Here is a 12,911-nt window from a genome sequence, read left to right on the forward strand (position 1 = left end):
CAAAACGAGCGTAAAATCGACAGCAAACCTAATATTTGTTTGCCCATGCGCTTAGTTGCACACATACACACACACTTTCATACAAATGTGTATATATTGCAGATGTAGTGTATGTGTAGTGCATATAGTATATATGTATTTAGTATGTGTTTACTCGTATATGCATGTGTGTGTAAGTATATTATTTGCTGTTTCTTTGTTGACCACAATAGGAATCCAGGACTACAATATGGCGGCCAATTGAACATTTCGGAAATTGGATATTTCGCACTCGATGATGGTCTACAAATTGCCCTCTGGTATCGTAGATCGACCACAATTACGAGGCGAATGGACATGAAGATGGCACGCATCCGTTGCTTGATTGTGGTAAGTGGTGTGCTCAATGGCAAATAATACAACAAATAAAAAATATATACATACATACACATGAGTACCCTGGGGGTTTGGAACTTATAGACATAGTAGATAAAACAGAATTTCGCATAATATTTGGACTGCTTTGAAAATCACTAGTAAGCGATTAGTTATAAAATTTTTTATTATTTTTCTAAAGTTTTAACTTATTCGACGAAGAAAGAATTGCTATCCAAAAATTTTATGAAGTTTTGATTATATTTAAATACCTTTTCTGAACTAAAATTGTTCTCAGAATGAATTAGAGATTAGTAGGTGAAAGAGGTCAAAAAACGATTCTTTTACATATGGCTCAAGCTGCTCACGAATTCCGGTCTTAGACCAAGTATCTTCTGTATCTTCTGGGTAGCCGAAAAACATCCGTTTGAAGGCGAGCTAAAGTGAAAAGGTGAAAACGTAAAAAACCTACATAAAAAGCCTATCAATGCAAAGAAGAAAGCACCCTCGGATGAGAGACCCCCCTTTTGACGAAGACCCCTGCAAACGTGTTAAGGATTACGATTTGAAGGCATGCACCTGGAATGTCCGGTCTCGTAATTGGGAAGGTTCCGCTGCACAGCTGGTTGATGTCCTCACTAAAAAATGCCATGGACGGGACAAGGACTGAGACGAGTAGGTAGTTAATAAAAAATCCAGTGAGTGATTCATATTGAGAGAGAGACTCCATCGCCGAATTTTGGATTTCACCCCGTTGGATAAATGCCTAGCCACAATCCGCATTAAAATGAAGTTATTCAACATATGGCTGATCTGCGCCCACGCCCACGCCCTCGGAAGAAAATTCAGCCTCCATGATGAAAAGTCCCCAAATAGGTTGAGGCTGAACGAGTTCGCCGGGGCCCGAAATATGGTTATCGTAAAGCTAGATTTCAGCATAAGAAAATTCATCAAGCTCCCTGACTGTATCCGGATTGAAAAGCCACCAACCAGATCGATCATGTTGTGATAGGCGAAAGACACGTCTCCAGTGTTTTAGATGTGCGTACGCTCCGAGTTCCTTCCATTGACGCGGACCACTATCTTGTTGCAGTAAAAAACGCATGCCAACAACTAAAAGGAAGGTTCGATTTCCGAACGAACCCATTGGTTTTCGGAAAAAAGCAAAAAATAAGCTGACACAATGATCAGTACCATGTTGCAGCGTAGAGAACACAGACAGTCTACCTCGGAGCGTTGAAATAGACCACAATAGGTTCGGGATGGGATAGACACCTGCAGTTGAAGGGGGAAGCTGGACGCATTTGCCAACAGAAAAGAGAGAGACCGATATGCGTGAATCTGAAGAGCTTAAGGAAGACAGGAGTAATGCTCGACTAACAGAAGGTTTTAAGATCGGGGCATACTTTTGTTGAACTCCCAGAGGTGATCCAGTGACTGATGCCAAGATCACACTAAATAATAAATAATTGTGGAGGTAACACTTCTCCAGCCTGCTGAATTGCAAGACAAAGCTTTGAAAATTGATGGAAGAGTGTTCTCAGCTCTTTTCTATTTAAGTTGAGAAAAATAAAACTTAGCCTTAAGACATATTTGATCTAGTCAGATGATCCACAACCGTCTGCCTGCCTCTTCTGTCCAGTTTCTTCCCATTTATAGACAATTTTCTTATTTTTACACTCAAAGAAGTGCGACTAGTCTTATACTATATACAAAGTAATGAGTTCCATTTCAGTTACCGATTATAGACAAACAAATTCGCATATTCTTCCGTTCACACTTCCACAATAATGACTGCAGGGCAAAAATTTAGTGAAGATGTGTTACTTAATGGGAATAAAGAGCGCAAACAGTGTGGAACCGGAATAAACCGAAGTGCCCTGCTGTAAAAAAAAGAAAGAGTCATGTAAAGAAGTAAACTATTGAACAATAGCAAATAAACAAACAAGCAAACAAATAAAAGTTGAGCAGCGCAAATTTGAAAACGCTTAGTTGATTGCGACAGAGGGCGATGTGATTGTGTGATTAGAATGGAAATGCGAGAAAAAGAGCATGGAACTCATATTTGCTTTCAGCTAAGCGTCTGCTAACTTGACACTATTTACATACAAATATTCATACATATATGTTTGTGTTTATAGGGAGTGCGCACATGTGGGCCATAGCACGGTGCTGGTCCTTGTTTGTTTGGTGTCACAATGTCTTTTGATTTCCCAAGTGGAAGTGCGTTTATCTCCTGTGCTTTGCATTGTCCTGCGGCAAAGACCTTTCAAATGGTCGCATATACATATGCACAGCTGTATCTGTGTACATTTATTTGTATTTATGTGTGTGTGAAATTAGAGTTTGTGTCATTTTCGTAGAGTCATACAACTTCACAATAAGTGTAATTTTTATTTTAAAAAAATTTAACAAATTGTCAGCTGAGACCGACCAGGTAACAAGTAATATGAACAGTATTGATTTTTTAAGCAATAAAAATATTTTTTTTTTACAGTAACAAAATATTTTTCAAAGGAACTCATTGAGGAACATTACTAGCGTCATTATGGTGTACTGTGTTGTTTCTCTCATGAAGATTGGAAATCTCATCGGCTCGCACACTACAGCTGAACAAAGAGAGCACTTATCCTTAGGAACACAATAAATAGTTTAACTTTCTAATTATAAGTGATTTCATATATAGCATATTTTGGGAAATTTTGTGATCTTCCTAAGTGGGCTCCATTTTCATTAGATTGGAAGCAAATCGGTTCAAAGCTTTAGCATTGGAACTTTGGACATATCGTTGTCTCTGTAAGCGCCGGTCAACAACCAGTACTTGTGCGGCTGAGAGAGTCTTCAGAGTCAGAGTGAACCGTAAGAGGTTTCTTGAACTGCTAACTCTGTCCAATAGTCTCACACGCGGTGCTGTTAAATATTGGATAGTCGAAAAAGACTTTTCGTATTTTGTCAATAAATGTCATTGCAGTCATATATCCCCAGTGCTACCAATCAAATTGTGTAACACCATATAGACTTGGAAAGGTGAGGCTTCATTGAACAAAAAAAAATTAACTTCGGGGAAATTGAGAAAAAGTTACAGCTGTTGTGAGTGAAAATAATGAAGAAATGATGAGAATGATGCACCTCGCTCTGGTCTACAAATCGTTGAAAAAGTCGATGAAATTAGAAAAATTAGAAAAGATTGACTAGGACCGTCACATAGCCGCCATGACATCGTTAAGAAACTTAAAATTCATCATTAAACGGTTTTGAACCATCTAAAACAGGCTGGCTGCAAAAAGAAGCTCGACCACATGAATTGTCTGTGGTAAATTTAATAGACCTAGTTAACATCTGAAACGAAATGAAATCGAATAATTTCTGAAGCGAATGGTAACAGGAGATGAAAAGTGGATCAAATACGACAATAAAGTGCGAAAAAGGCTGTGGTCCAAGCGTGATGAAGATCAAAAAATGGTCGGAAGTAATGGTGAGTGTTTGGTGGGATTGGAAAGGAATTATCCACTGTGAGCTGCTCCAACCTGGTCGAATGATTGATTCTACATTTTACTCTCAACAACTGATGAAATTGAAGAAAGCAAACGAAAAAAAAGGCCAGAACTGATCAACAGAATGGCCTACGACTGCCATCAGGACAATGCTAGACCACACACAACTTTGATGACTCGGAAAAATTAGGAGAGCTTGTCTGGGAAGTTTTGATGCATCCAACATATAGCCCTGACCTGCACCATCGTACTACCATTTGTTTTGGTCAATGCAGAACTCCCTTAAAGGAGTAAAGTTGGCTTCAAGAGAAGCCTTTGAAAATTACTTGCCGCAGTTTTTGGCCGAGAAATAAGAAAAATTTTATATGATGGTGATCTCTAGCGGAAAAATGGCATGAAGTGGTCAGTCAAAATAGTACATATTTGGTTTATTAAAGTTCATTATAAACATAAAAGAAATAAGTTGAAGTGTGATTAGAAATACGAAAATACTGCCCAATATTTTGTCGGACGCCTTTTGGCAAAGCTGAATGGAGAAAGACTAGATCGAATAATCTTGGTACTCTTTCTTCTACTGTCTAGCTTTTACCAGAGTGAGATTGAAAAATCATACACCTAGACACACCTTTGGCGAACCTGGTGAAATAGCTGAGATTGTTGTTAAACGCTCAAGTGAGATCTAGCGCTGTCTTCGTCCTGAGTACCAAAGCCAAAAGAATTTTCGTTAAATTTACATTATTTTGTTAACTTTTCTGACACCGGAGAATTTACTATACATTTTAGAATACTAAATAATCTACTTGTGTTATATATTTCGACAAGTTTTTCTGGGTATCGACATATTATTCCAGTTAGTTAAACAGATTGGCAGCACTGAAAGGATCTAAGATACTGAATTTTGATTGAGTATCTTAGATTTGTTACCCACTCCTAATTGTAGGCATTGATTTTAGTAACTAACTAACCGTTGCCTACATTTGTGCTGCAAATGTGTAATATGACCACTAAGGCAGCTATAATATGATTCAAATGTAATTTGGTGCATGTAATGAAAAGTGTTTACATTATCCACATAAAATGCAAATTAATAATTATTTTTAATGAAAAAGTGAGCTTCCCATATAATTTATGCTTTTATTTTTATAGGTGGAGCTTTTAGAACAGATTATATTTATATATATAACTATATTTCGTACATTGGCACGTCTATATATGAGAAATTTATTAGCACTTTAAGTCTTCAGCTTGCAATTGTACAAAATAATACCCTTGTGACGATCTAAATACTTTGCAATTACACGAACATTACTTTTTCATGTCAAAATGTAGAATTTCTAAGTACTTTTACCGAAAGAAGTGCGTTTTTCGGTCACGCTGAATGATTATTCCCAAGACGTTACTCATTTTCAGTTTTTTTTCAGCTCGTCTTAACTTTTTTTCAAAGTTTCTAATGGAAATATATTTTTAAAAGTACTTACTTTACCATATTCTCTAAACATGTTTATTTTGCTGTTATTGTTGCTGCCGAATTTTAGCAATTTCACCACTTTCTGTGTATTTATTTTGCAGGTAACGAACAAAAATCACACGAATACTCTGGAGCATTATCTAACCGCACACTACGACACGCATCTGGATTCAATGAATCGCTTCAATTTTGCACTACTCTCGAACGTAAGGGACTTGTTCAATTTCAGGTTCGTTATGCAATGCATTTTTTCCTCGATACTTTTGCCGTTTGTGTGTTGCAATGAAAAAAGCAACTTTTTAGAAGGGATTGTTTTATTTTTCATTTTTACCTCATTCAAAGACTTCTCATTTTCATCGACACATCTAAGAGAGTGCTTTACAAATATATGTATATATGTGTATACAAATGTATGTGTGTGTATACATACATATGTACATATATATTTGTTATAAATAGCTCCCTCTTTGAATTGCCGTCCTCCCCCTTATTCCTGAGTGTTTTGATTGATTGTGTGTGGCGCTGATTAAAGTGGGTGTGGCAACAAATTGAAAATGGCAAAATATGTACGAATTACTCTGACATGCTTCGTCACTTTCGGAACTAAACACTTATTTATTCCTCTTTCACTTTTTTTTGACAGCCACTCACATTCGCATAAGCGGCGAGCTTGGATACAACTCTTTTGCTGTTGCCAACAATTTGTCGATAGTCATGTGTAAATTAAGATTTCCCCAGTGTTAGGTATTAGAAGGGAGGAGGAAATGAAAGCAAAATGCCTTTTCATTTCCAAATATATTTTATACTCACATATACATAGACATTGATACTTTTTGCGTAGGTGATTGAGTTATATTTGAGTTTGGATATGAAAATTAGAACAAAATTAGCTGGAATGATCAATAATCGAGTCAATTAGAAATGAAATTGTAAGTTTTTTCTGTGAGAGAATTTTATTATAAACTCCAAATTTAGAAATAAATTAGTTATCTGAGTTCGATTGGATATGCTTTAGTGAATAGCGAATGGAATGCATTGACACAACTTTTTTATATTCGAATGAATTTTGTTCTTCACATGTCAATTAGTAGGAGTTTTCATGTGAGTCATGCACCCGTGACGGTAACATTGAAAAAGTTCAATGATCTCGACATCTCCTATGAGCGACTGCACTATTTTGGTTAATTTTTTCGGTATGCAGCATATCATTATTATACTCGCACCAACAGACCTGATGTTTTCTACAAAAACGATGTCGTAAAAGAGGTGCTTTTCAACATAGCTCAGGACTCTGAATTCAATAAACGAATAATATTTATATATTGGTGATGAAGGTTTACAGAAATGATATAAAACTGTCGACCAGCCTAGCGAAATGCGCTCCAAACATGAGCCGAAAAACCAGCTCAACGTTGTTTACAAACCAAGGTGATGTTCGTCGTTTTGTTGGATTAACGTGTTGATTTTTACAAGGGTTTCGTTTTATAGTCTAAGAGATCAGTTAGGAAGTCCACTTTACCATTTTGAGGCGTCTACGTAAATTCATTCGTTCTAAATGACCGGATCTGTGAACAGATTTTTCTGGGGTTTTCAGCTACTACACAACCACGGATAAGTCAATTTTGGGTTACTATGGTTTCTGTTTTCGAAACTGATCGTGAAAAACTACGCACTAAAGAAAAAAAATATAGATTTCCTTGCGAAGTTTTTAGTTCTAGTTGGTAATACGTACATATTTCGTTTTGTAAATGAAATATACAATATGTTAGTGATAGTGGTAGCCTAAACCTAGGTTGCTGTCAGAGTGGAAGCGATAAGGGGTTACATAGATTTACGGGTTTCAAAAAATGGAATTTTTTTTATTGTTTTGTTAAATTCTACAACACCTCTAGAATAATGTCCTAAACTTTCAAGTTAATCCGAGTAATTGTTTCGGAGATACAGCCTTAAGAACTTGTGCGCTCGAGGCTACCTAGGCTAAGTGCGCCGTCTTAGAACGCGTTTTTCTCGAAACAGTGTTTTTGAAGTCGGTTGGCAAGATTTCTCGAGAACTATTCAACCGATCTTCATGAAATTTTACATATATACAATTCTTAAAGACTTGGCGAAGGATTTTTTCAATTACAACTATTTGAAAAAATAATATCACGACATTTTCATTGGAATTTTAATTTTTATGTTAAAATGTCTGTTAAAAATCCAATTTTCAGTTTTTTTTATTCGTTCAAGTTCTAAGCTAAGGTTTTGACTAAAACACGTATTTTTTCATCTTAGAAGATTCTTTTTCTGAGGGATCACCGCAAATGGCGTCGCAATGGCCGAGTTGAGAAAATTTTTTTTCAAAAATTTCAAAATTTCCTTGTGAAATGTTTCGGTTTTTATCTCAGAAAAAATGTTTGAAAACAGGCTGTTTTTTACCTTAGGAAAAGCACTTCAAATTTAATGGGGAATGTTTATTATCATTCGAAAGAACATTCTTTGGCATTTAGTTTTGAAGATTATCTCTTTCAAATGTTGGCCATGGCTATGTCTTAAATGGTCCATCCGATCCAATCCAATTTTCGATGACTCGTTCGATCATTTGGACTGGTAACTGGCGCATGACACTCGTGATGTTTTGCTTCAAGGCCTGAATCGATGGGGGACTGTTTGCATAGATTTTACACTTTTTATAGTTATCCACACAGGAAAAAATCTAACGATGTGATATTACATGATCTTGGTGGCCAATCGACCGGCCCAAGTGTGGTAATTTTACTTGTTTACATACCCATTGAGCCAGAAATGGGCGTCATCGCTGAGCGAAATTTGGTTCGAAAACGTCAGATCTTCTTGGAACTTTTCAAGGGCTCGTAGAGTGAAACGATGTCACTTGGGAAGGTCGAGCGGATTCAGTTCTTGCAAAAGCTGTATTTTGTACGCTTTTAATTTAAGATCACGACGTAAAATGCTCCGAGTCGTTCCATACGTCAGTCTGAGTTGCTCCGAACAGCGCCAAATCGATTCTCCACGGTTTTCGTGTAGACTTTCAGCTTTCGTGTAGACTTTCAAAAAGCCGGTAATGTTGATCATAAGTTGAGCGAAGTGCGCGAAACACATTCTTTACCTGAGTTTTTGTAATATAGTTGAACGATTTGTAAACATTGTTCAGACGTTCCGTATTTCCATGATGAATCGTCAAACAATACTGAATGAAAATAATATGGCAGCTTGACATGGCTCATGCGTGATCCCAAAAAAAGGATTTTGAAAAAAGTACATCTATTTGGATCACCGGTTTGCTAAAATATAGCTTTTAGAAGTGGGGCAATCCTATAGCATCGTTTCTCGCTACCACTGGGACATCATCAGCCTTAGCCTCCACAATACTGAAATACAAATATCAATAATACGATACTTACTCTCCCTCTCTTCCATGTTATCATTGAATTATATCCAACCACAGTTCTAAACTTATGAGACAGTCAAAAGAGAATAAATCATGAGTACATTTTTTGCAAATAAAAGTGAGGTCATGAAAAAGTTACATAAATCATATTTGTTTGTTGTTTTTTGTTTTATTTTGGGAACAAATTTAATCATGTAAAATTCAATTAACACAAAAAATTTCAATTTCTCACACATACATATGTACATGCATATGCATACTTTTTGCTTACCGTCAAACATTTTTTTTGCAGTTTCGTGATGTCGAAGACTGCCAGCTGGGGCTACCTGAAGAATGGCAAATTCGACGGCATGATAGGAGCGCTGGTACGCAAACAAGCGGATATTGGTGGCTCGCCGATTTTCTTTCGCATCGAACGTGCCAAAGTGATTGATTACACGACGAGAACTTGGGTGGCCAGGTGAGCGCGAGGGGAAAGCACACCAAACACACATACTATACAAACAAGCTGATAAATAAACAGAAAAAATTGCTGGCTGAGCGAAAGTGATAAATGGTAGAAAGAGCGTGGGGGGCAAGTAACAAAAAGCCAGTGGGTGTCGGGAAGTCAAAGCAGACAGTTTGTTTTTGGTGTGGTCGACGACGGTTATTATTCACAGAGCTGTTGCTTTTTCTGAGTGTTGTCGCTTTTTCTGATAGTTGTTGCTTTTTCTGTGGGTTGTTGCTTTTTCTGTGTAATGTTGCTTTTTCTGAGTGTTGTTGCTTTTTCTGTGGGTTGTTGCTTTATCTGAGTGTTGTTGCAGCGCAGTTATTCAGCATGGGTGCTGGTGGTGTGAGACGAAAAAAGTGACTTACACTAATTCCTAGCAGTTGGAGAGCACAAGCGGTCAACCGCTCAACAGTCACGTGGTGCGCCGCGCTAAAGCTCTTAGGCGTGATTGGAGTGTTGGCTATTGCTGTTGTTGTTATTTGCATTTTTCGACTTTTTTCAACTTTTTTTCTCACGTTTAGCACAACAATAATAGTTGTTATTGCATTTATTGCTTGTGGTTCTTTAGCAAATTTTAAAAAGCAATTTGTCGAAAGCTTTGCACATGAAAGCGCGGCCCAGCTCGGCTCGTTTCGTTTCGGTACAGCACAGTTGAGTGATGGCAGCGCGTTTGACGTGAAGGCCATGCCGCCAACATGAATTGCTTTAAGTGATACGGCATGAAGGTGGGGCGCGAGCTTCGCTTATTTCCTAAATGCTTTTATTGTTGTTATTATTGTTGCCTCACCTGTCACCTTTGTTGCTCGCGCCGCACTTGTTGGCGTTATTGTTGCGGTTTATTTAATTTCGCATATTGTAAGCTGTCAATGGCATGAAAAATGATATCAGCACGACCGACACGAGACCCGACGCCGTTTAACACTAAACTTTTTTGTCATTCACTTTACATTACCGTTATTTGTGTATTGTCGCCAATTGTTGCTTTTGTTTGCAATGCTGTTGTTGTTTGTTGTGGTTTTTGTTGTGCCCCGGTGTTATTATTGCCAAGATAAATGTTTGTAAGTTTAGCCTTTGCGGTTGACACGCATAAATCTTGTGGACAAAATATCGCCAACAAAAAGTCGCACAACGTGGCAACGTGCATATGAACATATCTTGAGCCCCGAACAATGACATTCGTTTGTTGCCTTTATTTATAACAACAATAAATATTTATATGTGTATTAGTTAGTCATTGACAGTTGAGTGCTGAGTGTGAGTGAATACCTGTACATTGGTGGCTAATTTTGTCGTACGATTTCTGTTAGGCTAACACAGTATGTCTGTAGAACAGTAGTCGTTGTAAAAGAAATTTTTCTAAGATGTTGCGCTTGAGCTTTATGGTTTCAGTGAAATATTTGCTGCACAGTCTTGAAAGAGACTAATTAAAAATTTCTAGAAAAGTATGAAGCATTCTGTAATATTATGTTATATGTAGTATCACGTTCCGATCCACGCTTATTCACAATATTTAAGCTCTTAAGTAATTTACCTTATTAATCTTCTAGATTTAATCATTTGTTAATCTCGTCACCAAGGAGATTTGAAGTGAATCTAGTCGAAATATCACTGTGCGACTCTGATTTGGCGCCATCTGTTTCACTGATGTAGACACTTCTTTTCTTTATTGCTGTAGATACCGCTTACTCACTTAAAGCCGAGTTTACAACAGCGCGCCCGTCGTTCTTCCTTTATGCTGTTTGACGCCAATTGGAGATTCCAAGCATAAGCAGATCCTTCTCCACCTGGTGTTTCCAACGAATACTTTCAGGGGCAGTGCGTTTTCGTCCATTCGAGCGACATGACCAGCCAGCGTACCCGCTGTCTCTTAATTCGCTGACCTATGTATGTCAATGGCGTCGTACAGCTCACCGTTCCATCGACTGCGGTATTCGACGTTGTTTAAGGCGCAAAGGACTATAAACCTTCCGTAGAACTTTTTATCGAAAACTCGTAACGTCGACACATTAGATGTTGTCATCGTCCAAGCCTCTGTAGCATATAGCAGGACGGGAATAATCAGTGACTTATATGGTCTTTATTTGTCTGGAGACGCCTTAACTTCTCAATTGCCTACTTAGACCGAAGTAGCACCTGTTGGTAAGAGTTATTCTGCGTTGGATCTCGAGGCTGACATTGTTGTTCCTTTTAATACTGGTTCCAAGATAGACGAAATTAACTACGACTCCGTTATGACGTCGTTATGACTGTCAACAGTGACGTGGGTGCCTATCCGCGAGTGCGACGACTGTTTGTTTGATGACAGGAAATATTTCGTCTTGCTCTCGTTTCCACCAACCTAACCGCGCGGGTGTTGAGGCCAATGATATGGTGTTATGCTTCCACTGCCATTGAGCAGGTTGGAGAAGCGTTCCCTTCAAAATTTCAGTACAATCGGGGCAACAGTCACTAGATCATCTCTGGGGGTTCTACAGGACTATATTCCTTCTTCAAACCTACTGTTAGTCGCTGCATCGTCTCGTAGAATTATTAAACATTACCCCTGTCGGCCAGCTTGTCAGATGCATTTCGGCATCTTTTGTTCTTTGCCTGAGGGTTAATTCCATTAGATGTGTGTATATATAAGTGCCTACTTTAGTACCCTTTTTCTTTTGTTTAGTCAAACTTTCTGCGAATTGCAACCTTATATGACCACTAACAATAATTTATTATAAGCAGAGGTATGGGCGAACCCTAGTAAGGAACCAGTTGCTCCAACTCTTGGTTCCAGAACTCTGAAGAGATCGCTTTTAACGAAAATTAAGAAAACTTTCTACTAAAATATTTTTCAATTAATATGATCTTTTTTAGGGATAACGATGGGATAAGTACATGATTATAAATCTTCTACTATTCAACCGTCAACCAGACCTTCGAGCGTTTCGATTACAAAGCAGGCTCTGGCGATTATGGGCGTTATAGTCCTTTTAGCCAACAACCTACCAAGTGGTCGATGGGAAGATTGTAATCGGGATTTACGAACTCGAACGATCTTTCGTGGCATATAAAAGAGCAAAGAAATTTAAAATGCCCGAGATGTCTGGATGTTACATGTGCAGCACGCCTAAACTCACACGGAACTGTAGTGCCAAAAGATGATGATGAACGTTTTGTGCTTCAAATGGTATTTCCTTAGATATCTTTCCGTGATGAACAATATTCGTCAAAACGAAATGATGTGTGAGTGCTTATCGAAAGGCCATTTCTAAAAATAATCTTGCGACCGAGAAACCAGTATTATTGGTACGACTTCGGTAGCCGCAGTTTTTAATTAGTACCTAATTATACTCTGCAGTCAGAAACTCTATAAAATATATATCTATGTATATTTAGAATATTAAAATATTGATAAACTTATTTAAAAAAACACTTGCCTGGTCTCATATATGTCAGAATAAACACAGAGGAAATTCATTCCCATATAATATCTAAAATATGCGAATAATACATTTTCTTTTCTGATATATCGAATCGTCGTCGATCAATTAACCCAGTGGAAACAAATGATAATTTTCTTGTAAAAGCTAAGCTGTAACTTTCTTCAGACCACCATTGTAGATTTGTCGTATCACTTCGTTTGGTGTCTACAGTCTTTCCACACTCCGCCGATTAAATACTCATTTCTCTTGTTAAGCGGTGCAAATTTATGCGCTGCTCAATTTTTGCGTCGCGCTTTCG

The 12,911-nt window shown here is 37.7% G+C and overlaps 1 protein-coding gene across 1 annotated transcript in view; it reads left to right on the forward strand.

The window, feature by feature from the left end:
• Positions 1 to 12,911, forward strand: part of LOC120776981 — a 45,925-nt gene that overhangs the window by 18,630 nt on the left and 14,384 nt on the right. Inside the window, 3 exon segments of the mRNA XM_040108080.1 lie at positions 213 to 369; positions 5,418 to 5,545; positions 8,997 to 9,164. Coding sequence (XP_039964014.1) covers positions 213 to 369; positions 5,418 to 5,545; positions 8,997 to 9,164 — 453 coding nt within the window.

Source organism: Bactrocera tryoni, chromosome 5 (assembly GCF_016617805.1).
Source record: "Bactrocera tryoni isolate S06 chromosome 5, CSIRO_BtryS06_freeze2, whole genome shotgun sequence".
Classification (NCBI taxonomy): domain Eukaryota; kingdom Metazoa; phylum Arthropoda; class Insecta; order Diptera; family Tephritidae; genus Bactrocera; species Bactrocera tryoni.